The sequence below is a fragment of the Rhinopithecus roxellana genome, chromosome 12, assembly GCF_007565055.1.
Source record: "Rhinopithecus roxellana isolate Shanxi Qingling chromosome 12, ASM756505v1, whole genome shotgun sequence".
NCBI lineage: Eukaryota > Metazoa > Chordata > Mammalia > Primates > Cercopithecidae > Rhinopithecus > Rhinopithecus roxellana.
The window spans coordinates 83,027,329-83,053,646 of NC_044560.1; the positions used below are offsets into that span (position 1 = coordinate 83,027,329).

General features: G+C 45.9%; 1 protein-coding gene across 2 annotated transcripts in view; it reads left to right on the forward strand.

The window, feature by feature from the left end:
• Positions 1 to 510: 510 nt before the first annotated feature.
• KPNA6 (karyopherin subunit alpha 6) overlaps positions 511 to 26,318 on the forward strand; it is a 71,639-nt gene continuing 45,831 nt past the window's right edge. Inside the window, exon 1 of one of the 2 annotated variants that reach the window (XM_010353893.2) lies at positions 511 to 623. In XM_010353893.2, the coding sequence (XP_010352195.1) occupies positions 620 to 623 (4 nt within the window). In that variant the 5' untranslated portion in view covers positions 511 to 619. Of the gene's footprint in view, positions 624 to 713; positions 1,124 to 26,318 lie in introns of those variants that run through there. The other variant, XM_030942792.1, reaches the window with a different exon arrangement.

Here is a 26,318-nt window from a genome sequence, read left to right on the forward strand (position 1 = left end):
GTGGCGGATCACCTGAGGTCGGGAGTTCGAGACCAGCCTGGCCAACATGGTGAAACCCCCATCTCTAGTAAAAATACAAAAATTAGCCAGGCATGGTGGCAGGCACCTGTAATCCCAGCTACTCGGGGGGCCGAGGCAGGAGAATCGCTTGAATCCGGGAGGCAGAGTTTGCAGTGAGCCGAGATCGCGCCATCACACTCCAGCCTGGGGGACAAGAGCGAGACTTCGTGTCAAAAAAAAAAGGGGGGGGGGGATAAGCTTCCGGGAGGAAAAAGTTCAGGGGAAAGAAATCTCACGATTAAAAAAAAGAAATAGTAGCAGAAACAACTGGGAACTCCTAGACACACTTAACTTTCGTAGGTATCCCTCCCAGTCTCCTCCCAGCCACTCCTTTCGAATTTCATTTCCACTCCCCACCTTTAGTGGCTGCGGTCTCTTTAAGTGCGCACTTTCGGTGTAATGATAGGCGGTTGGGCCAATAACGCGTTTCGTCCTGGAGTTAAGTGGTTTGTCCCTTTCGAGCTGCCGTCCTTCAGGTCTGCCATATTGTCTACTGAAAGCTGCCGCTGAAGCTGCCGTCGCTGCCGCCGCCGCCGCCAAGTGAGCGAGCGGAGTCGCGATGGGTGAGTGAGGAAACCAGGCAGTAGGGTTCTTGGGCTCAGGGAGTGTCGGGGCCTGGGATTTGGCGAGAGCCTGTCTCCGGTCTGCGGAAGATGTCTGCATCCCCTCTAGCTAGGTCTGAGTGGAAAAGTCAGGCCGGGAGTGCTCCTCTTGCCAGTTTTGGGCCGAGCTAGGGCCCGCGCTAGGAACAGTCCTTTGATGCTAGTTCCGGGGACACCTTGGCACGCCTGGAGCCCCCCACTTGGTGGCCTCGGACAGGAGCCCACGTGTTCCTGGGAGATAGAAAGGGGCCTACTCTCTGCCCTGCGCCCAGACTGGAGCTGGGGGACGGGCTCCCGGCGGCAGGCCTGGGCGGCGCTAAGGTAGCTTTCTCCTGGCTTGTGTTTGGCCGACGCGCGTCTTGACTGGATTCAGTGGCTCCCCTGAACTCAGGGAAGTCCTACCTACGTAGCGGGGTGGAGTCCTCTGGTGAGGGGACGCCAGGCGATCCAGCACCAGGCCGGTAAGCATGGGCAGCCAGGCCGAGGGCAGCTTGCACCGCTGAAGACCGGGAGAACGGAATCAAGGCGGAAATAGTGTGGTTCGGTTGGGCTCATAGTGGCATCCCTTGTGATGGTAGAACACCAAAGGCCAAGTCCTCTTGGCCATCTTTAGGTTGGGGACTTTAGGTTTCTGGGCTGGCCCTGGTAAGGAGAAAAGGAGCGACCTGTTGATCTTTCTGAGGGGACTCCGGCTGGCAAGGCCTCTGTTCAGAGAGAATACCATGGCGAAGTGTTTGGATTTAGAGACAACCAACAGTGGTAATTCCTCTACAGCAGTAAAAACTGAAATTTGTTAAGCTCTTTTTACGTGCGGGCATTGTTCTGATTGCTTTACGTGTCTTGTTTTGCTTAATTTGTACAACCTAAGGAAATAGATGCTACCATTATTGCTATTTTACAGATGTGGAAGCTGAGCTTTAGAGCTTTAGAGAGGTAAAGTAATTTAGCCAAGGTTATACAGTGGCTAAACCAGGGTGAACACTCCCAAACCTAGTTTGTAGCTGCTGTTTGTTGTTGTTGTTGATAGAGTCTTCCTCTGTCGCCCAGGCTGGAGTGCAGTGGCGTGATCTCGGCTCACTGCAACCTCCTGCCTCCCGGGTTCAAGCGATTCTCCTGCCTCAACCTCCCGAGTAGTTGGGATTACAGGCACCCACCACTACGCTCAGCTAATTTTTGTATTTTTAGTAGAGACGGGGTTTCACCATGTTAGCCAGGCTGGTCTTGAACTTCTGACCTCAAGTGATCCGCCCACCTCAGCCTCCCAAAGTGCTGGGATTACAGGTGTGAGCCACTGCGCCCGGCCTTTTTTTTTTTTTTTTTTAATGACCTGGCCCTCTAGTGGTTGGGCTGGGAGAAAAGGGGAGAAAACTTTTAACCCTAGGCAAAGTTGTAAATGTCTTTGGGGTTTTTGTTTTGTTTGTTTTTTGTTTTTGCTTGTGGGCCCACTTTGAAATCTTTTTATTTATTTATTGTTTTTTTTTTGAGACGGAGTCTCGCTCTGTCACCCAGGCATTGGCTTGATTTCGGCTCACTGCAACCTCCACCTTCCCCGGTTCATGCCATTCTCCCGCCTCAGCCTCCCGAGTAGCTGGGACTACAGGTGCCTGCCACCACACCTGGCTACTTTTTTTGTATTTTTAGTAGAGACGGGGTTTCACCGTGTTAGCCAGGATGGTCTTGATCTCCTGACCTCATGATCCGCCCGCCTCAGCCTTCCAAAGTGCTGAGATTACAAGCGTGAGCCACACGCCCGGCTACTTTGAAATCTTTTTTTTTTTTTCTGAGAAGGAATTTCACTCTTGTCTCCCATGCTGGAGTGCAGTGGCCGGATCTTGGCTCACTGCAACCTCTGCCTCTTGGGTTAAAGTAATTTTTCTGCCTCAGCCTCCCGAGTAGCTGAGATTACAGGTGCCCACCAGCACGCCCAGTTAATTTTTGTGTTTTTGGTAGAGACAGGGTTTCACCATGTTGGCCAAGCTGGTCTCGAACTCCTGACCTCAGGTGATCCGCCCGTCTTGGCCTCCCAAAACGCTGGGTTTACAGGCAGCATGAGCTACCGTGCCTGTCCTGGAATTGAATTTTTTAAGATCCGTGATTCTAAGGAAGCAGAAATTATTCACTTGAGCTTCAAGGCAATGACTTTAGAATCAGATCTGGTATTGAAGTCACTTAAATGTCAGACACAACAACACACATGGAAAGCATCTAGCACAGTCCGCAATAATGTTGTTTTTCTTCTTTTTGTGAGCCTTCCTTTTCTCACCTCTAGAAAGAAGGGGTGGGGCTGTGTTATCAACGTATTTGGAGACTAAATAAGGTAACAGCATTTGGACTGGGCAAGGTGGCTCACGCCTATAATCCCACAGGCCGAGGCGGGTGGATCACCTGAAGTCAGGAGTAGGAGACCAACCTGACCAATATGGTGAAACCCTGTCTCTACTAAAAATACAAAAATTAGCCAGGCATGGTGTCATGCTCCTGTAGTCCTAGTTACTTGGGAGGCTGAGACGGGAGAATTCCTTGAACCTGGGAGGCGTAGGTTGCAGTGAGCCGAGATTGTGCCAGACTCCCTCTCAAAAACAAACAAATAAACAAAAAACAGATAACAGTGTTTGGAGCCTAGTAAGGGCTCTATGAATATCAGAACAGATTCTTTTCCACTTTCAATAATGTTCCTTTCCCTTAAGCACTCTGGTTTCCACGTTTCTCTATTGAGTAATAAGACTGATAGGCCTTTCTTAGTAGCTGGATCTTCATCTATCAGTGAAAAAAATTTAGGGGGTTTTATGTTATAAACTTTATGTTATAAACTTTGTATTGGTCTTCAGTTTCAGAAACACTATTGCCTCAAAGGGAAGGAACTATTGTTTAATAAGCTCAGTGAAATAAGTAGAGATTTACTCAGTTTTATAGATTGGGAAGCTGCCTCAGAGAAGATAACACAGCCAATAAGCCACAAAGCCAGAAGTAAGATTCTTACCCATTTTGCAGCACATAAATCTATAAGAGGACTTAAGGAGTTAAGAAATAAAGTTAGTCCTGTTCTGGTACAGTTCAACATGAAAGTCTTCAGTGGAGCAACAAAACCTGACCAAGGTCTTGAAGGGGATTTTTAGCCTAGAGTCAGGTAACTTCCTCTTTCCAGCTCCATCTCAGGTATCTGTCCCTCATCGTAGCTTGTCTTTATGAATGTCAGCTTTTTGTTTTATCTATACCCCGTGTAGATCAAACTAATGCATTCATTTAATCCTAACATCTAATCTAAGGTATCTTGGGTTATCTTCATTTACAATTATAAACTGAGGCTTTGAGAAGATTAGGTGACTAGTCCAAGGCTGGTAATCTGGATCCTTTGGGCACTGGAGACACTGACAGCCTGCCTTCACATGCCCACAAATACAGAACCTGCTGTGTTTCACTGCCTCTTACGTGTACTCTCCACTAGCTCAGTCGTATATCCTACACTATTTCTGCTGTGCCAAATGTCATTACCCTTAACAGACCTTTGTAGTGATTTCCCTGCCACTAGGTGCCCTGTAGGGGTGATATTTGTAGCTCTGGAGATGGCTTTACTCTGACTGTCTCTAGCAGAGACTACAACTTCGTTAGTCTTGCAGACACTATTTGTCTTATCACCATTACTACTACTTTGCTAACTGGGAATTTGGCCACCCTTCCTTACCCCAGGGGGTAGGTATTGATATAAATTCTAAACCGATCATTGTAACTCTAGCTCCCTAGACAGTGATTGATTCAGGCATGGGCATATGATACAGTTCTCGCTAATTAGATGGAAAGGGAAGCCTGGGGAACTTCTGGAGAAGCCTTCCTTATTTGAAAGAGACTTGCCAGCTTTTATTTTATTATTTTTTGACAGTTTGTGTTTTAACCCAGGTTGCACCAAAATGTGAGAGCCACAAAAAAAGACAGATGGTAATCCCAGCACTTTGGGAGGCTGAGGCGGGTGGATCACAGGGTCAGGAGATCGAGACCATCTTGGCTAACATGGTGAAACCCCGTCTCTACTAAAAATACAAAAAAATTACCCGGGCGTGGTGGTGGATGCCTGTAGTCCCAGCTTCTCGGGAGGCTGAGGCGGGAGAATGGCGTGAGCCTGGGAGATGGAGCTTACAGTGAGCTGAGATGGTGCCACTGTACTCCCTAAAAGACAGAGATGGGAAAGCTGTAATAAGAATACCCAACACTTGTATAGAACTTGCTATGTGCTAGGTACTCTTCTAAGTAGAGGCATACTTCAGAGCTAAGGCAAGTTTGGTTCCAGACCACTGCAATAAAGCAAATATAATAAAGCAAGTCACACCAGTTTTTCTGTTTTCCAATACATATAAAAGTTATGTTTATACTATACTGTAGACTCTTAAGTGTACAATAATATGTATAGTGAAAGTACCTCATTTATTTATTTATTTTTATTTTTATTTTGAGACAGAGGCTCGTTCTGTCACCCAGGCTAGAGTGCAGTGGCGTGATCTCGGCTCACTGCAACCTCCAATTCCCGGGTTCAAAGGATTCTCCTGCCTCATCCTCCTGAGTAGCTGGGATATAGGCGCCCACCACCACACCCAGCTAATTTTTGTGTTTTTAGTAGAGATGGGGTTTTACCATGTTGGCCAGGCTGGTCTCAAACTCCTGACCTTGTGATCTGCCCGCCTCAGCCTCCCAAAGTGCTGGGATTACAGGCATGAGCCACAGTGCCTAGCCAAAAGTACGTATCTTAATTTAGAAATACTTACTGTGAAAAATTGCTATTCAGTGAGTTGTAATCTTTGCTGGTGGAGGGTCTTGATGGCTGCTGACTGATCAGGGTGGTAATTGTCTGGGGTGGCTGTGGCAATTTCTTAAAATAAGACAACCTATGAAATTTGCTGCATCAATTGATTCTTCCTTTCACGACAGATTTCTCTGTAACGTGATGTTGTTGTTTTTTTTTTGTTTTTTTTTTTTTTTTTGAGACGGAGTCTTGCTCTGTCGCCCGGGCTGGAGTGCAGTGGCCGGATCTCAGCTCACTGCAAGCTTCGCCTCCCGGGTTTATGCCATTCTCCTGCCTCAGCCTCCGGAGTAGCTGGGACTACAGGCGCCCGCCACCTCACCCGGCTAGGTTTTTGTATTTTTAGTAGAGACGAGGTTTCACCGTTTTAGCCAGGATGGTCTCGATCTCCTGACCTTGTGATCCGCCCATCTCGGCCTCCCAAAGTGCTGGGATTACAGGCTTGAGCCACCGCGCCCGGCCTTTTTTTTTTTTTTTTTAGACGGAGTCTCGCTCTGTCACCCAGGCTGGAGTGCAGTGGCCGGATCTCAGCTCACTGCAAGCTCCACCTCCGGGGTTTACGCCATTCTCCTGCCTCAGCCTCCCAAGTAGCTGGGACTACAGGCGCCCGCCACCTCGCCCGGCTAGTTTTTTTGTATTTTTTTTTAGTAGAAACGGGGTTTCACCGTGTTAGCCAGGATGGTCTCGATCTCCTGACCTCGTGATCCGCCCGTCTCGGCCTCCCAAAGTGCTGGGATTACAGGCTTGAGCCACCGCGCCCGGCCGTGATGTTGTTTAATAACATTTTTCTCCACAGTAGACCTTTCAAAATTAGGGTCAGTACTCTCAAACCCTGCCACTACTTTATTAACTAAGTTTATGTAATGTTCTAAGTCTTCTGGTCTTGGTGGCTCACGCCTGTAATCCCAGCACTTTGAGAGGATGAGGTGGGAGGATTGCTTGAGCTCAAGAGTTTCAGACCAGCCTGGGCAACATAGTGAGACCCCATCTCTACAAAACATTTAAAAAATTAGCTGGGTGTGGTGGTGCGTGACTGTAGTCCCAGCTACTCAGGAAACTGAAGTGGGAGAATCACTTGAACCTGGGAGGTTGAGGTTTCAGTGAGCCATGATTGTGCCATTGCACACCAGCCTGGGCGACAGAGCAAGACCTTGTCTCAAGAAAACCCCCAAAATCCTTTGTCATCATTTCATGTATGAACATATGTATGTATATATGTTTATTTTTTTTTTATTTATTAAGACAGGGTCTCACTCTATCACGCAGACTGGAATGCAGTGGTGCAATCAACAGCACACTACAGCCTTGAATTCCCAGGCTCGAGCAATCCTCCTACCTCAGCCTCCTGAGTAGTTGGGACTATAGGCATGCACCACTATGCCCGGCTAATTTTTAAAATGTTTTTTTTTTTTTTGAGACGGAGTCTTGCTCTGCCACCCAGGCTGGAATGCAGTGGCCGGATCTCAGCTCACTGCAAGCTCCGCCTCCCGGGTTCACGCCATTCTCTTGCCTCAGCCTCCCGAGTAGCTGGGACTACAGGCGCCCGCTACGTCGCCCGGCTAGTGTTTTGTATTTTTTTTTTTAGTAGCGACGGGGTTTCACCGTGTTAGCCAGGCTGGTCTCGATCTCCTGACCTCGTGATCCGCCTGTCTCGGCCTCCCAAAGTGCTGGGATTACAGGCTTGAGCCACCGCACCCAGCCTAAAATTGTTTTTAAAGAGTGTTGCCTAGGCTGGTCTTGAACTGGGCTCAAGTGATCTTCCCGCCCTGGCCTCCCAAAGTGTTGGGATTACAGGTGTGAGCCACCTTGCCCAGCCTTGCCCAACAGGGTTAACGGCATTTTCGCAAGGAGTAGATTCCATCTCAAGGAACCACTTTTGTTTTCCCACCCGTAAGAATAGCTGCTCATCGGCCGGGCGCGGTGGCTCAAGCCTGTAATCCCAGCACTTTGGGAGGCCGAGGCGGGCGGATCACAAGGTCAGGAGGTCGAGACCATCCTGGCTAACACAGTGAAACCCCGTCTCCACTTAAAAAATACAAAAAATTAGCCGGGCGAGATGGCGGCGCCTGTGGTCCCAGCTACTCGGGAGGCTGAGGCAGGAGAATGGCGTGGACCCGGGAGGCGGAGCTTGCAGTGAGCTGAGATCCGGCCACTGCACTCCAGCCTGGGCGACAGAGCGAGACTCCGTCTCAAAAAAAAAAAAAAAAAAAAAAAAAAAAGAATAGCTGCTCATCCATTCAAGTTTGATCGTGAGATTGCAGCAATTCAATCACATTTTCAGTTATCTAGTTATCACATTTTCACTTCTAGTTATCTTGCTGTTTCCACCCCATCTGCAGTGATTTGCTCCATTGAAGGCTTGAACCTCTTAAAGTCATCCATGAGAGTTGGTATCAGCTTCTTCCAAACTCTTATTTATGATGATATTTTGACCTCACATGGATCGTAAATGTTTTTATAAGACCTGAAAGTTGAAATCACTCCTTAATTCATACAGAATGGATGGATTCTGTATGGCTACAGAATGGATGTTGTGTTAACAGGCAGGAAAACAACATTAGGCCTGGCATGATGGCTCACACCTGTAATCTCAGCACTTTGGGAGGCCAAGGTGGGCAGAACACCTGAGGTCAGGAGTCCGAGACCAGTGTGGCCAACATGGTGAAACCTTGTCTCTAGTAAAAATACAAAAAAATTAGCTGGGCATGGTGATGTATGCCTATAATCCCAGCAACTCTGGAGGCTGAGGCAGGAGAATCACCTAAACTTGAGAGGTAGAGGTTGCAGTGAGCTGAGATCATGCCACTGTACTTTAGCCTGGGCACAAACTGAGACGTCGTCTCAAAAAAAAGAGGCCGGGCGCGGTGGCTCAAGCCTGTAATCCCAGCACTTTGGGAGGCCGAGACGGGCGGATCACGAGGTCAGGAGATCGAGACCATCCTGGCTAACACGGTGAAACTCCGTCTCTACTAAAAAAATACAAAAAAACTAGCCGGGCGATGTGGCGGGCGCCTGTAGTCACAGTTACTCGGGAGGCTGAGGCAGGAGAATGGCGTAAACCCGGGAGGCGGAGCTTGCAGTGAGCTGAGATCCAGCCACTGCACTCCAGCCTGGGCGACAGAACGAGACTCCGTCTCAAAAAAAAAAAAGAAAAGAAAAGAAAACAACATTAATCCCATTGTATATCTCCATCAGAGCTCTTGGATGAACAGGTACATGCTCATTGAACAGTAATATTTTGAAACCTTTTCTGAGTAATAGGGTTCAACTATGGGCTTAAAATATTCAGTAAATCGGCTGGGCGCAGTGGCTTGTGTCTGTAATCCCAGCACTTTGAGAGGCCAAGGTGGGCCAGATCACCTGAGGTCAGGAGTTCAAGACCAGCCCACCCAACATGGCAAAACCCTGTCTCTACTAAAAATACAAAAAATTAGCCTGGCGTGGTGGCGGACACCTATAATCCCAGCTACTCGGGAGGCTGAGGCAAGAGAATCACTTGAACCTGGGAGGTGGAAGTTGCAGTGAGCTGAAATCGTGCTGCTGCACTCCAGCCTGGGCAAGAAGAGCAAAACTCTTGTCTCAAAAAAAAAAAAATGTATATATATATATATATATTCAGTAAATCAGGCTGTAAACAGATGTGCTGTCATCCAGGCTTTATTGTTCCACTTATAAAGCATAAACACAGTGGATTCAGCATACATTTTAAGCTTCTGAGATTTTCAGAATGGTAATTGAGCATTGGCTTCAACTTAAAGGCCCCAGCTATGTTAGCCCATAACAAGAGAGTCAGCCTGTCATTTGAAGCTTTGAAGCCAGGCATTGACTTCTCTCTAGCTATAAAAGTCCCAGATGACATCTTCCTCCAGTGAAAAGCAGTTTCTTCTACATTGAAAACCTGTTGGCTAGTGTAGCCACCTTCATCAGTGATCTTAACTAGATCTTCTGGATAACTTGCTGTAGCTTCTACATCAGCACATGCTGCTTCACCTTGCACTTTTTTTGAGACAGTGTCTCACTCTGTCACCCAGACTGGAGTGCAGTGGCACCATCTTGCCTCACTGAAACCTCTGTCTCCCGGGTTGAAGCAATTCTCATGCCTCAGTCTCCTGAGTAGCTGGGATTATTGGCGTGCGCCACCATGCCCAGAAAATTTTTGTATTTTTAGTAGAGACAGGGTTTCACCATGTTGGCCAGGCTGGTCTTGAACTCCTGACCTCAAGTGATCCGCCCACCTTGGCCTCCCAAACTGCTGGGATTATAGGCATGAGCCACTGCGCCTGGCCTCACTTTTTTTTTTTTTTTTTTTTTTTTGAGACGAAGTCTCTGTCGCCCAGGCTGGAGTGCAGTGGTGCAACCTCGGCTCACTACAAACTCCGCCACCTGGGTTCACGCCATTCTCCTGCCTCAGCCTCCCGAGTAACTGGGACCACAGGTGCCCGCCACCATGCCTGGGTAATTAATTTTTTTTTTTTTTGTATTTTTAGTAGAGATGGGGTTTCACCGTGTTAGCCAGTATGGTCTCGATCTCCTGACCTTGTGATCCACCCATCTCGGCCTTCCAAAGTGCTGGGATTACAGGCGTGAACCACCACGCCCGGCCTTTTTTTTTTTTTTTTTTTTTTTTTAAGATAGGGTTTTTCTCTGTCACCCAGCCTGGGGTGCAGTGGCAAAATAGCACACTGTAACCTCTAATTCCTGGGTTCAAGGGATCCCCCCAGGTCAGCCTTCCAAGTAGCTGGGGACTACAGATGTGTGCCACCACACTCAGCCAATTTTTAATTTTTGTGAGACAGTGTCTCACCATGTTGCCCAGGCTGGTCTTCAAGTCCTATCCTTAAGTGATCCTTCTTCCTTAGCCTCTGAAGCCACTGGGATTATAAGCATGAGTTACTGAGTTTGCCTCCACATTGATGGCTTCTTTCTTTAAATCCTTTTTTTGAGATGGAGTCTTAGTGTTGCCCAAGCTGGAGTGCAGTGCCACGATCTCAGCTCACTGCAACTTCTGCCTCCCAGGTTCAAGCGATTCTCCTGCCTCACCCTCCCAAGTAGCCAGAATTACAGGTGCCTGCCACCACATCTGGCTAATTTTTGTATTTTTAGTAGATACAGGGTTTCACCATGTTGGCCAGGTTGGTCTCGAACTCTTGACCTCAGGTGATCCACCTGCCTCAGCCTCCCAAAGTGCTGGGATTATAGGCATAAGCCACGGCGCCCAGCTCTTAAACCTTATGAACCAGTATCGTTAGAACCTAGCTCTGGATTAGGCTTTGGTTTAAGGGAATATTGTGGCTGACTTGATCTTTTGTCGAAACCACTAAAAGTTTCTCCATATTGGCAGTAAGGCTGTTTTTAAGACGGGGTTTCGCTCTGTTGCCCAGGCTGGAATGCAGTGGCCCTATTTTGCCTCACTGTAAGCTCTGCCTCCTGGGTTCATGCCATTCTCCTTCCTCAGCCTCCTGAGTAGCGCCCAGACGGTTTTTTTTTTTTCTTTTTTGTTTTAAACATTTGTGTGTTCACTGGACTAGTACTTTTCGTTTCCTTCAAGATCTTTTCCTGGTCGGGTACAGTGGCTCACGCCTGTAATCCCAACACTTTGGGAGGCTGAGGTAGGCAGATCACCTGAGGTCGGGAGTTCAAGACCAGCCTGACCAACATGGAGAAATCCTGTCTACTAAAAATACAAAATTAGCCGGATGTGGTGGCACATGCCTGTAATTCTAGCTACTTGGGCTACTTGGGAGGCTGAGGCAGGAGAATCTCTTGAACCCAGGAGGTGGAGGTTGCAGATCACACCATTGTACTCCAGCCTTGGAAACTCCTTCTCAAAAAAAAAAAAAAAAAAAAAACAAAACTTTTCCTTTGCATTCACAGCTTTGCTAATTGGTGCAAGAGGCGTAGCTTTCAGCATATCTTGGCTTTTCTTTTTTTTTTTTTTTTTTTTTTGAGACGGAGTCTTGCTCTGTCGCCCGGGCTGGAGTGCAGTGGCCGGATTTCAGCTCACTGCAAGCTCCGCCTCCCGGGTTCACGCCATTCTCCTGCCTCAGCCTCCCGAGTAGCTGGGACTACAGGCGCCCGCCAGGTCGCCCAGCTAGTTTTTTTTTTTTTTGTATTTTTAGTAGAGACGAGGTTTCACCATGTTAGCCAGGATGGTCTTGATCTCCTGACCTCGTGATCCGCCCGTCTCGGCCTCCCAAAGTGCTGGGATTACAGGCTTGAGCCACCGCGCCCGGCATATCTTGGCTTTTCGACATGCCTTCCTCACTCAGGTTAATCATTTCTAGCTTTTGACTTAATGTGGAGACAATGCAACTGCCCCTTTCAGTTGAACACATGGAGGCCATTGTAGGGTTATTAATTAGCCTCATTTCAATATTGTTGTATCTCAGGGAATAGGGAGGGAGAAAGACTGGAATGGCTGGTTGGTGGAGCAGTCAGAACATACACAATATTTATCAATTAAGTTCTCCATCTTATATGACCATGGCTCATGGCACCCCAAAACAGTTGCAATACTAGCATCAAATATCACTGATCACAGATCGCCATAACAGATAAAACAATAAGCAAAAGTTTGAAATATTACGAGAATTACCAAAATGTGGCACAGACACAAAGTGAACACATGCTGCTGGAAAAATGGCACCAATAGACTTGCTTAACGTAGGATTGCCACAAACCTTCAATTTGTTTTTTTTTTAAAAAACATACATTGGCCGGGTATGGTGGCTCACGCCTGTAATCCCAACACTTTGGGAGGCTAAGGCAGGCGAAACTCTTGAGCTCAGCAGTTTGAGACCAGCCTGGGCAACATAGTGAGACCCTGTCTCAAAAAACAAACAAGCAAACAAACAAACTACACACTATCTGTGAATCACAGTAAAATGAGGTATGCCTGTACTTTATATGTTCGCTTAATTCTCAGATTCTCATGTTTTAGTTGAGAGAAACAAAGGATGGAGAGGTTTCAGTAACTTGGGCAAATTCATAGCTAATACATGGAAGAGCCACTTACGCAGTATGATTCTAATCAAAATATGGGCTGTTTGTACATAAGCATTCCTGAAGTAACTAAAGCAGTCTCTTCCCCATGCCACCCATCCTTTCCTATGGAAATCTCACCTGTTTTTATTTTCTTTTTCTTTTTCTTTTTTTTTTTTAATTTGAGATGGAGTTTCACTGTTGTTGCCCAGGCTGGAGTGCAGTGGTGCAATCTCCGCTCACCACAGTCTCTACCTCCTGATTCAAACGATTCTCCTACCTCAGCCTCCTGAGTAACTGGGATTACAGGCATGCACCACCACGCCTGGCTAATTTTTTGTATTTTTAGTAGAGATGGGGTTTCACCATTTGGTCAGGCTGGTCTCGAACTCCCAACCTCAGGTGATCCGCCCGCCTCGGCCTCCCAAAGTGCTGGGATTATGGACATGAGCCACCGTGCCTGGCCATCTCACCTGTTTTTCAAGATCTAATTTAAATGCTGCCTCCTTCATGAACCTTTCTGAAATACTTTATGCCTTCCAATTTGGAAATGAACTCTCCTAAATTCTATAGCACTTTGTTCTTACTTTTTTTTTTTTTAGATGGTCTCGCTTTTTCTCCCAGGCTGGAGTGCAGTGATGTGCCCTTTTCACATCCTTTTTTTCTATTACAGTTATTTCATTCCATGTTATTAGTTTTTCAACCAGTTACTTACTCTACATAACCTCATTTTCTCATCTTTAAAATAGGTATAGGTTAGGTGCAGTAGCTCACACTTGCATTCCTAGCACTTTGGGAGGCTCAGGAAGGAGGATCGGTTGAGGCAGGGAGTTCCACACTAGTCTGGGCAACATGGCAAAACCCCCATCTCTACAAAAAAAATAGGTGGGCTTGGTGGGATGTGCCTGTAGTCCCAGCTACGTGGGAGGCTGAGGCAGAAGGATTGTTTGAGCCTAGGAGCTTGAGGTTGCAGTGAGCTATATGATCTCACCATTGTACTGTAGCCAAAGTGACAGAGCAAGACCTTGTCTTTAAAAAATAAAAATGAGGCCGGGCGCGGTGGCTCAAGCCTGTAATCCCAGCACTTTGGGAGGCCGAGACGGGCGGATCACGAGGTCAGGAGATCGAGACCATCCTGGCTAACACGGTGAAACCCCGTCTCTACTAAAAATACAAAAACTAGCCGGGCGAGGTGGTGGGCGCCTGTAGTCCCAGCTACTCGGGAGGCTGAGGCAGGAGAATGGCGTGAACCCGGGAGGCGGAGCTTGCAGTGAGCTGAGATCTGGCCACTGCACTCCAGTCCGGGCGACAGAGCGAGACTCCGCCTCAAAAAAAAAAATAAATAAATAAAAAAAAATAAAAATGAAATAAAATAGAGATAATAGGATTGTTACAGGAATTCAATGAGGTAATGCCTGTAAAGCATTTTAGCTTGGTGCTTAGCACATAGTAAGTACTCAATAAGTGATAATTAATAGCTGTTAGTCACTTAGTAGACAAAGTACTTCCTGAGTGTCAAGCCTATATATATATTTCTTTTTCTTTTTTTTTTTTTTTTTAAGACAGTCTCACTTTGTCACCCTAGCTGGAGTGCAATGGCCTATCTCAGCTCACTGCAACCTCCAGCTCCTGGGTTCAAGCTATTCTCCTGCCTCAGCCTACTGAGTAGCTGGGATTACAGGCATCCACCACCATGTCTGGCTAATTTTTGTATTTTTAGTAGAGGTGGGGTTTCACCATGACCAGGCTGGTCTCAAACTCCTGACCTCAGGTTATCTGCCTGCCTTGGCCTCCCAAAGTGCTGGAATTATAGGCATGAGCCACCACACCCAGCCAGGCCCTATATTAAATATAAAGTTAAATTAACTAGTCTTTGTTTTTGAGGGGAGGACAGAAACATATTGTGAATACTTGTCAGAAATTCATACTTTTAGGACCAGGCAGACAGCAGTTAATTTCAGCAAATAGATTAAGTGCCCACTATGTGCCAGGGACTTTTCTAGGCCCTGGAAATACAGTGATTGACAGAACAGACAAAACCTCTTTCTGGTGAAGTCCCAGATTTTATATCCTAGTGAATAATTTTATGAAATAAACCAAAGGGAGACTGGTTGATGAACATGACAGCCCTATTTCCTGGCTGCTGAGCTCCAGCCAACTGTTGCCATGGGGAAATATGGTTCTAGTGTTGTCGTATTGCATGATTTCCCATCCTTTCCACAATTCCTCTCCCTCTTGAAGCTGGAAATCTGGATTTTTTTTTTTTTTTTTTTTTGAGACGGAGTCTCGCTCTGTCGCCCAGGCTAGAGTGCAGTGGCGCGATCTCAGCTCATTGTAACCTCTGCCTCCTGGGTCCAAGCAATTCTCCTCTCTCAGCCTCCCGAGTAGTTAGGATTACAGGTGCTCACCACTGTAATTTTAGTAGGTTTCACCATATTGACCAGGCTGGTCTCAAACTCCTGACCTTGTGATCCACCTGCCTCAGCCTCCCAAAGTGCTGAGATTACAGGCGTGAGCTACCACGCTTGGCCTGGATTTATAAATAATACTTACTGCTTTGTAAAGGTTACAGGCCAACTTTCAAAATCTGAAAACATTAACAAAAGATATTTGAAGCCAAATATAGCCTGAGAATTGTATGTTTTATTTGCAGATGTTACTTCAATCAGTATACCGTATATTTTGTGAAATGTTACGTAGTCTATGTGTTTTACAACATTGTATGTATTTTTTAAATGTTAATTTTTTTTTTTTTTTTTTTTTGAGACGGAGTCTTGCTCTGCCACGCAGGCTGGAGTGCAGTGGCGCAATTTTGGCTCACTGCAACCCCCGCCTCCTGGGTTCAAGTGATTCTCCTGCCTCAGCCTCCAGAGTAGCTGGGATTACAGGCTTGGGCCACCATGCCTGCCTAACTTTTTTTGTCTTTTTAGTAGAGACAGGATTTCACCATGTTGGCCAGGCTGGTCTCGAACTTCTGACCTCAGACAATCCATCTGCCTCAGCCTCCCAAAGTGCTGAGATTATGGGCTTGAGCCACCGCACCCAGCCAATTAATTTTTTAAAAATTTATTTATTTTTTATTTATTTTTTTGAGATGGAGTATTGCTCTGTCACCCAGGCTGGAGTGCAGTGGCGTGATCTCAGCTCACTGCAACATCCGCCGCCTGGGTTCAAGAGATTATCCTGCGTGAGCCTCCTGAGTAGCTGGAATTACAGGCGCCCACCACCACACTCAGTTAATTTTTTGTATCTTTAGTAAAGATGGGGTTTCTCCATGTTGGCCTGACATTTAGAACACCTGACATCAGGTGATCTCCCTCCTCGGCCTCCCAAAGTGTTGGAGTGTTGGGATTACTACTACACCCAGACAGAGTTCCTTTTTTTTTGTTTTTTTGAGACAGAGTCTTGCTCTGTCACCCAGGCTGGAGTGCAGTGATGCGATCTCAACTCACTGCAACCTCCACCTCCTGGGTTCAAGCATTCAAGCTATTCTCCTGCCTCAGCCTCCTGAGTAGCAGAGATTACAAGCATGTGCCACCATGCCCAGCTAATTTTTGTATTTTTAGTAGAGATGGGGTTTCAGCATGTTGTCCAGGCTGGTCTAGAATTCCTGACCTCAAGTGATCTGCCTCCCTCGGCCTCCCAAAGTGATTACAGGCATAAGCTACTGCTCCTGGCCGTAACTAGGAGCTTGTTAAGTAATGTGGTAGTCCTGGCAGGAGACGATGGCAGCAGCTGAGATGGTAATAGTAGGGAATAAGAGAGTTAGGAATTTGAATCATCAGGACTTGGTTATTGATTTCATCTGGTGGCTGAAGCCAAGAAAAAAATTAAGCATGACTCCTGTGCCTGTTGCCTTGAGAGCAGAATGGATAGTGATGCTGTTAATTGAGATGAATTTAAATTTGTGCATTTTAAGGATTCTCTGACCTCCAGGGAAGTTGTCCAAAAATCAATTGAATATAGAAGTCTGGAGCTCAAGAGTGTGAGGCCTGGGAATCGAGATAGAGGTTTGATCGTCTATTTATCTCTTTATATGGCAACTAAAACTATGGAGTGATTCATAACACTCAGGAAAAATGTGATGAAAGCTGGGCTAAAAAGCTGGCCAAGGTAGATCAGCTGTGATGTGCAGAAAGGAAGGAAACATCAGTCAGAACTAAAAAAAAAACAAGGAGTGCTTGGTGTCATAAAAGCCAAGAGAAAGAGGCCAGGTGTGGTGTCTCATGCCTGTAATCCCAGCACTTAGGTAGGCCAAGATGGGTGGATCACCTGAGGTCAGGAGTTCAAGATCAGCCTGGCCAACATGGTGAAAACCCAGCTCTACTAAAAATACAAAACTTAGCCAGACGTGGTGGTGCATGCCTGTAATCCCAGCAACTGAGGCAGGAGAATCACTTGAATCCGGGAGGCAGAGGTTGCTGTGAGCTGAGATCACACCACTGCCCTCCAGCCTGGGCAACACAGCAATGCTCTGTCTCAAAAAAAAAAAAACCAAGAGAGGCTGGGCACGGTGGCTCACACCTGTAGTCCCAGCACTTTGGGAGGCCGAGGTGGGGGGATCACCTGAGGTCAGGAGTTCAGGACCAGCCTGGCCAACATGGTGAAACCCCATCTCTACTAAAAATACAAAAATTAGCCAGGTGTGGTAGCAGGCGCCTGTAATCCCAGCTACTTGGGAGGCTGAAGCAACAGAATCGCTTGAACCCAGGAGGCAGAGGTTGCAGTGAGCCGAGATTGTACCATTGCACTATATCCTGGGGGACAAGAGCGAGACTTTGTCTCAAAAACAAACAAACAAACAAACAAGCCAAGAGAAAGAGAGTATTTCAAAAATAAGGAAATGGTTGTCAGGATTGAGTGCTGCCAAGAGAACAAGCATTAAAAAAAAAAAGGACTGAAAGTATCTATTGAATTTAGCGTCATGTGCTTGGTAAGTGGCCTTTACAAAGACAGTTTTGATGGCATGGAAGTGAATTGGAGTAAGCTAAGAAATGAGAGAGGAGAGGACTGGCACAGTGGCTGATGCCTGTAATCCTAGCACTTTGGGAGGCTGAGGTGGGAGGATCACTTGAGGTCAGCAGTTTGAGACCAGCATGTGCAACTTAGCGAGACACTGTCTCATTTTTAAAGAAAAAAGAAAAGAGAAGAGGTAAACTGTTTTAAGAAGTGTGGGTGGGCTGGGCGCGGCGGCTCATGCCAGTAATCTCACACTTTGGGAGGCTGAGGCAGACAAATCACCTGAAGCTGGAAGTTCGAGACCAGCCTCACCAACACAGAGAAACCCCGTCTGTACTAAAAATACAAAAAATTAGCCGGGCGTGGTGGTGCATGCCTGTAATCCCAGCTACTCAGGAGGCTGAGGTAGGACAATCGCTTGAACCCAGGAGGCGGAGGTTGCCATGAGCCGAGACCATGCCATTGCACTCCAGCCTGGGCAGCAAGAGTGAAACTCAAAAAAGTTTGGGTGTAAGGAGGAAAAAGGCAGTTTGATGAGGCTCTTGTAACATCTAGGCAAGAGAATATGAAGACCTAAATTCATTCAGTGGCAGTAGGAATGGAGAAAAAGAGACAGAGTCCAGAAATAATTAGGAAATAAAGCCAGTCATTCTTAGTGGTTGGATGTGGGGTGAGAGTTAAGGGAAACAGAACTGTCAAAGATAATTCCCATGTTTCTGGGTTGAAAAACTTTGAAGGTATTAGTACAGAACACTAATCCAGTGTTTCTCAGTGTTGTTTCTCAAAATTTTTTTTAATCACCTTCCTAAGGAGCCTTTTTAGACCTTTTTCCCCCTAATGTACCTGTCCTATGAAATATTAATACCGAGATAAACTATATCTTTTTATATACTTTGTGCTTTATACATAAGAGTAAGTGTACAATTCAGTTTTTATTCAGTGCATGTTTAAGAAAGACGAAACAGGACGGGGCATGGTGGCTCATGCCTGTAATCCCAGTACTATGGGAGACTGAGGTGGGTGGATTGCTTGAGGTCAGGAGTTCGAGACCAGCCAGGACAACATGGTGAAACCCCATCTCTACTAAAAATACAAAAATGAACTGGGCGTGGTGGCGTGCATCAGTAGTCCTAGCTACTCAGGAGGCTGAGGCAGGAGAATTGTTTGAACCCGGGAGTCAGAGGTTGCAGTGAGCCGAGGTTGAGGTTGTGCCACTGCACTCTATCCTGGCGACAGAGCAAGACTCCGTCTCAAAAAAAAAAGAATGACTAAACAAAATTTTTGGGTTAGGCTCAAACTCCTGAGCACTTTGAGAGGCTGAGGAGGATCACTTGAGCCTGGGAGTTTGAAACCAGCCTGAGGCCGGGCGCGGTGGCTCAAGCCTGTAATCCCAGCACTTTGGGAGGCCGAGACGGGCGGATCATGAGGTCAGGAGATCGAGACCATCCTGGCTAATACGGTGAAACCCCGTCTCTACTAAAAAATACAAAAAACTAGCCGGGCGACGAGGCGGGCGCCTGTAGTCCCAGCTACTCGGGAGGCTGAGACAGGAGAATGGCGTGAACCCGGGAGGCGGAGCTTGCAGTGAGCTGAGAGCCGGCCACTGCACTCCAGCCTGGGCAGCAGAGCAAGACTCCGTCTCAAAAAAAAAAAAAAAAAAAAAAAAAAAAAGAAACCAGCCTGAGTAACATGATCAAACCCCGTGTCTACAGAAAATACAGTAATTAGCCGTGTGTAGTGGCATGCACCTGCAGTCCCAACTACTTCTAAGGGTGAAGTAGAAGGATAGATGAAGCTTAGAGGTGGAGGCTGTAGTGTGCCAAGATCACACCACTGCACTCTAGCCTGGGCAATAGAGTGAGACCTGTCTTTAAAATGAAAAAAAACCTATTTGGACTGGACAAGATGGCTCATGCCTGTAATCTCAGCACTTTGGGAGGCCAAGGCAGGAGGATTGCTTCAGGCCAGGAGTTCAAGACCAGCCTGGGCAACATAGTGAGGCCTCATCTTTTTTTTTTTTTTTTTTTTTTTTTTTTTGTGACAGAGTCTCGCTCTGTTGCCCAGGCTGGAGTGCAGTGGCGCGATCTTGGCTCACTGTAATCTCTGCCTCCTGGGTTCAAACAATTCTCCTGCCTCAGCCTCCTGAGTAGCTGGGATTACGGGCCCCTGCCACCAAGCCTGGCTAATTTTTTGTATTTTAATATAGACGGGGTTTCACCGTGTTGCCCAAGCTGGTCTCAAACTCCTGAGTTCAGGCAATTCTCCTGCCTTGGCCTCCCAAAATGCTAGGATTACAGGTGTGAGCCAACGTGTTCAGCTGGCCTCGTCTTTTTTTTTGTTTTTGTTTTTTAAAGCTGTTTGCATTTAACTTATTTATTTATTTATTTTTTTTTTTTTTTTTTTTTTTTTTTTTTTTTTTTTTTTTTTTTTTTTTTTTTTTTTTTTTTTGAGACGGAGTCTCGCTCTGTCGCCCGGGCTGGAGTGCAGTGGCCGGATCTCAGCTCACTGCAAGCTCCGCCTCCCGGGTTTACGCCATTCTCCTGCCTCAGCCTCCCGAGTAGCTGGAACTACAGGCGCCCGCCACCTCACCCGGCTAGTTTTTTGTATTTTTTAGTAGAGACGGGGTTTCACCATGTTAGCCAGGATGGTCTCGATCTTCTGACCTCGTGATCCGCCCGTCTCGGCCTCCCAAAGCGCTGGGATTACAGGCTTGAGCCACCGCGCCCGGCCTATTTATTTATTTTTGAGACAGAGTCTCACTCTGTCGCCCAGGCTGCAGTATAGCGGCGCAGTCTCAGCTCACTGCAACGTCTGGCTCCCAGATTCAAACAATTCTCCTGCCTCAGCCTCCTGAGTAGCTGGTACTACAGGCGCATGCCACCATGCCTGGCTAATTTTTTGTATTTTAGTAGAGATGGTGTTTCACCATGTTGCCCAGGCTGGTCTCAAACTCCTGAGCTCAGGCAATCTGTCCACCTCAGCCTCCCAAAGTGCTAGAATTACAGGCCTGAGCCACCGCTGCCGGCCTTAACTTAATTTTTATGGCTGTATTTGCTATGTAACTTTTAATGCAGTTTACTTGCTTACATACATTGTATCAAATTACAATCCATTTTGGTAGTTTGTATAAAAACAATGTAATCAAAACTTTAAAAATCATTCAAAACTAGAATTTATCCAACAGAAATAAAACAATACAATTAAAAATTATTTCGTGAAGTTTTAGACTTTTGCTTGATAATGACCAAAGCCCAAGTCACACAATCCACTGAGGATAAAACATAAATAACATTCATAACGCAGCCAGCAGGCATGCACAGGCCATCTCTTGCCATGTCGAGATCCAGCGGTCAATCAAGAGAAAGTTCCCCAGTCACGGCCGCCTGGTCACCATAATTTTGTAGCATAGATCCTGCATATATTTTGTCTGCCTTCGATGAAGTCACTGTCAATCCTGCTCATGTAATAGTAAGATTTTGTTGGGTAAGGTTGAGCTTTGAAGGGCCACGTACCGTTCTAATACCTAACTTTTTTTCTTCCTCGCCGACAAACCTATTTTGCCCTTTTGGGTGTGATACTGCCCCCATTGAGAGTGTATGCCTTTGAAGAAATTATTTATGCCAGATGTTTCAGAATCCTAATTTTTTGAATTTTAGAAAGTCATTATGGGACATATAACTTGTATAACACAGCCAGTGAGGTCTGGGATAGAAACCTGTATGATCAAATATTATGAATATTTCTGTAGCAAAAATATCCATTTGTAGGCTGTTCTCAAACTCCTGGCCTCAAGCAATCCTCCTGCCTCGGCCTCCTAAAGTGCTAGAATTATAGGTATGAGCCATCGTGCCTGGCCTTCAGAGCCCCTTTGATTTCAGAATTCCAGGTAAGGAATTGTGGACCATGAATTAAGAGAAATATATAAGGAACAGGTTTGTGGAGAAGAAGATGCTTTTTTTTTTTTTTTCCTCCATTTGAGGTACTTACAGACGTGATTGGAAAGAATCCATGTTCCCTCTAGGTCTTAGGTATAGATCGCATAAGTCATTAGCATTTGTTTATTTATTTTTTGAGATGGAGTTTTTGCCCTGTTGCCCAGGCTGGAGTGCAATGGTGCAATCTTGGCTCACTGCAACCTCTGCCTCCTGGGTTCAAGTGATTCTTCTGCCTCAGCCTCCCAAGTAGCTGGGATTAAAGGGGCCCGCCACTGCACCTGGGTAATTTTTGTATTTTTAGTAGAGACGAGGTCTCACCGTGTTGGCCAGGCTGCTCTCGAACCCCTGACCTCAGGTGATCCACCCGCCTCGGCCTCCCAAAGTGCTAAGATTACAGGTGTGAGCCACTGCATCTGAACAGTCATCAATATTTAAATCACCCAATAAGCTATAATTTTCTAGTGAGTCATGATTGGAATTGCCCACTTTGAGGTGAAGTAAAGGGGGAAATAGGCCCTTTTTTAAACCCCTGGTCATTGGTTCCTTAAGTGTAGCTTTTAAGAGAATGAAGACAGAATGGAAGGGTAAAGATTAAGAGAAAGAACTGAGTGTTGGAAGGAAAAGGAAAAACCAACTGTTTAATGGAAAGCAAGAAAATAATGATTTTTTCTTTGACCCTAACTTCCTGAAAATTTTCCTTATAAGGAATTTAGGCCTTTCACTGCAGGAGGTGAGAAGAAAAAAGGAATACCTTTGATTCATCATTTAGGCCCTTGATACTTTCACATCACCTCATTAATCCTACAGGGTCCTATAAAGTTTATCGTGCCCATTTTATTTTATTTATTACTTTCTGAAGACTTGCACTATAAGAAATATCCCTGTTTTAGAGAGGCAGAAACAAAACTCTAAGATAGTGGGTAATTTGCCCACAGTTACACAGTTGGGTTTGGAACTCAGTTCACCTGACTTCCAAATCAGTGCTCTTTTGACTACATCATGTTGGATTGAGTTGATAGAGTTAAGGGTGAGCACTGGATGTTTGTTCATGGCATGTCTTCTGGGGGTGGAGAGGATTCCTTGTGTGGCCTTTTAGCCTGGCTTTTCTCTCCATTTCACCCTGGGCCTTTCTCACATGAGGCCCTAGAAGATTGCCTCCTAAATCTAACTCCCTTGTTTTTGATGAATACTTACAGGTTAGAGAAATCCCTGTTTCCATTTTGTCAGAAGGGCTGTTGGAAAGGCTCTTTCTTGTATTGTTGCTAAGAGCTAAAACGAAGAGCTAGTCAGAGGGATTTGTGTAATTCAGCTGACAGACAATGCAGAACCCTCTTGTCTGAAGACTGGAGTCGGAGGTGGAGGGTACTGCAGAATAGAGGCCAGGTAGCCAGCAGTTTTGCTATTCCATCTCAGAGGCATTTTGCTGTGTGGACCTTTGTTTTTATGCCTCTTTAACCAAACTCGTCTTGTGCCCCAAACCCTTCAGAAATATTAACCATCTAGCCTTCAGAGACTACTTCAGAGCTTACTCAGTAAAGAGAGTTCTCACTCCCATACTCTGAACTCATTGTACAGTTACATTCATTATCTTTTGTATTCTTAGAGCTGTGAGACTAAACTAAGTTGTAAAGTTTCCTGAAGGTAGAAACCATTAGTGCCTATTTGAGATAGTTTGGAGATAACCATTTGGTTATCCCCAACATGCACATACACACACACAGTGCAAGTGCTTACAAGCTATTCAGTGTATATTTTTGTGCTGGCTTAAATGGAAATTGAGCTTTTTCATTTTCCTGCTTTAATTTGTGTTAGTCCCTTGTGGTACCTAGTGGTAGTGGCAGTGAAGTGTTCCTAGGAAGGTAAGAGCCACCTGATTCTATTTCAAAAGAGGTAGTTGGAAAATTTCTTTTGGAGAAACTGTTTGGACTATAGTTATCCTAGTCTTCTCCTGTGTCTCCCCTCCACCTCTTACTTCCCTTCCGTAGATCTGAGCCACTTAAGGGCCAAAGGACTGGTAAATCCCAAGAGAGAATTAGGATTAGCAAACTAGAAGAACTAGGAATATATTTATTTTTTATATTATATATATATACACACACACATATATATATATTTTTTACTTAGACCCTGAATTTTGAATACATAGTCATGTGTGCAGGAGATAGTTTTCCCCGGGTGGCCTTTAGCTAAGCCACCTAGTTTATAAATTTAGCTTTGTTTCCTGGAGTGATTACTGTTCAGCCCAGTCCATTGAAGATTCTACTAGAATATGAGCAGCCTTATTATGGTCCCATTGTGGACTGACCCAATTGTCCACTAGAAGAGTAGCCTCTGCCATTGTCTTGGTGACTCGCAATTCTGACAGGCTTGCAAATAACACCCTGAGAGCCTCATGCTGCCAGATCTGTTTCAGACTGTTTTCTCGTTTGCAGCATTTCCTGTTCTTGAAGCTCTGAGAGAAATTCAGGAATTTTGAAAAGCCATCTTCAAATCTAACCCTACTTTACCAGCATAGCATTTTATTGTTTACAAAGTACTTGGGTATATATTCTCATTCAGTCTTCACTGTGACTCTGAGATAGTCTGGGTAAGGGTATGAAAATTAAGATACCCAAGTTGCACAATTACTAAGTAGTAAGACTAAGAATTAGATCTGTCTTTGTAGCTCTTTGCACCAGTACTACACCACTTCCAATATGCCTGTTGGTGGTCCATCCAGCACAGCTACCTTCTGTCAATACTAGATATTTCCCTCCCTCTCTCCCTCCCTCCTTTCCTTCCTTCCTTTTTCTTTTTCTTTTTTTTTTTCCTGAGACAGGCTCTAGCTGTGTTGCCCAGGCTGGCTGGAGTGCAGTGTATGTCAGCTTACTGCAACCTCTACCTTCCAGGCTCAAGCCATCTTCCCACCTCAGTCTCCCTAGTAGCTGGGAGGCATGTACCACCATGCCTGGCTGATTTTTGTATTTTTTTAGTAGAGATGGAGTTTCGCCATGTTGCATAGGCTGGTCTTGAATTCCTGCACTCAAGCAATCTGATTCAAATGGGGTTGTTTTTGTTTTTCCTTTGAGGTGACAGCCTTCAAATGACTACCTAACTACTTGCCAGTTCCTATAATTTCTGTTGCTCTGCATAGTAGTGTTTGTATCATTTGATATTTGTAGTTTTTGTTGTTGTTGTTATTGTTTTTTGAGATGCAGTCTCGCTTTGTTGCCCAGGCTGGAGTGCAGTGGTGCAATCTAGGCTCACTGCAACTTCTGCCTCCCGGGCTTGCGCCATTCTCCTGCCTCAGCCTCCCGAGTAGCTGGGACTACAGGTGCCTGCTACCGTGCCCGGCTAATATTTTTTGTATTTTTAGTAGAGATGGGGTTTCACCGTGTTCGCCAGGATGGTCTCGATCTCCTAACCTTGTGATCCGCCCGCCTCTGCCTCCCAAAGTGCTGGGATTACAGCCGTGAGCCACCGTGCCCGGCCTGTTGTTTTGTTTTTGTTTGGAGACAGGGTCTCTTTCCGTCACCCAGGCTGGAGTGCATTAGCGCCATCATAGCTCACTACAGCCTTGATCTCCTGGGCTCAAATGATCATCCTGCCTTAGCTTCCCAAGTAGCTGGGACTGCAAGTGTGCACCACTGTGCCCAGCCTATTTATTTATTTATTTATTTTATTATTATTATTATTTTTTGAGATGGAGTCTCGCTCTGTCACCCAGGCTGGAGTGCAGTGGCGCGATCTCAGCTCACTGCAAGCTCCGCCTCCCAGGTTCACGCCATTCTCCTACCTCAGCCTCCTGAGTAGCTGGGACTACAGGCGCCCGCCACCGCGCCCGGCTAATTTTTTGTATTTTTAGTAGAGACGGGGTTTCCCTGGGTTAGCCAGGATCTCCTGACCTCGTGATCCACCCACCTCTGCCTCCCAAAGTGCTGGGATTACAGATGTGAGCCACCACACCCGGCTTTATTTTTAGTAGAGACGAGGTCTCACTATGTTTCCCAGGCTTATATTCCTTGTTCAGGGCAAGAACTGGATCATACCTCGTTTGAGAGTTTGAATCAAATGTGTGGTGGAATTGAAAAGCAGCATTGACACTCCTGGGAGCACACTCCTTCCAGGAAACAACAAAGGTGTCCTGTGGTTGGTATGCTGTCAAGTAAGGTATATGTAATGGTGGAAACATTGGCTCTCATCAGAAATACCTGGTTTAATCTCTCCCACTTATTAGCTGGGTTCTTCTGCAAGTTATGCCTCAGTTTACCTACCTCTAAAATGAGAGTTCTGTGTGAGTCTAAGCTAATAATCAAATCCTTACTAAATCAATTATCAATCAGATATGAATTTTGCCTGGGAATGCCTCCCTCTACAAATACTAGAGATTGACTTTGGGGTATTTGAAAGATATTTCAAATATAATATCTTGGTTTGTAGTCTGGATTTAGTAGATAAAGATTTTGTTTTTACCATGGCCAGTGATTTTGAAAAGCATTCTAGACTGAACTTGAGAAGACTGCTTCCCAGCTAGTAGAGAGGACACAAATGTGACTTTCTTGGCAAAGCATTGTGATCCTTGCCTGCCTTGGTGGCCTAACAAAGGTCTTCTCCCAGCAGGTCATGGAAAATAAGTAACTTGACACAGGAAAGGAACTTGTATACTGCAAGCCAATTGGTTTGATAAGTTGATTTAATCACAAAAGTCATTAACATTGAAGGTATCTCAGGCCAGACATGGGGGCTCATGCCTGTAATCCCAGCATTTTGGGAGGCTGAGACTGGCAGATCACTTGAGGTCAGGAGTTCGAGACTGCCCTGGCCAACATGGTGAAGCCCCGTCTCTACTGAAAATACAAAAATTAGCCAGGTGTGGTGTCACATGCCTGTAGTCCCAACTACTCAGGAGGCTGGGGTGGGAGAATCACGTGAACCCCAACATTGCACCACTGCAGTCCAGCCTGGGCGACAGCAAGACTGTCTCAAAAAAAAAAAAAAAAAAAGAGGCATCTC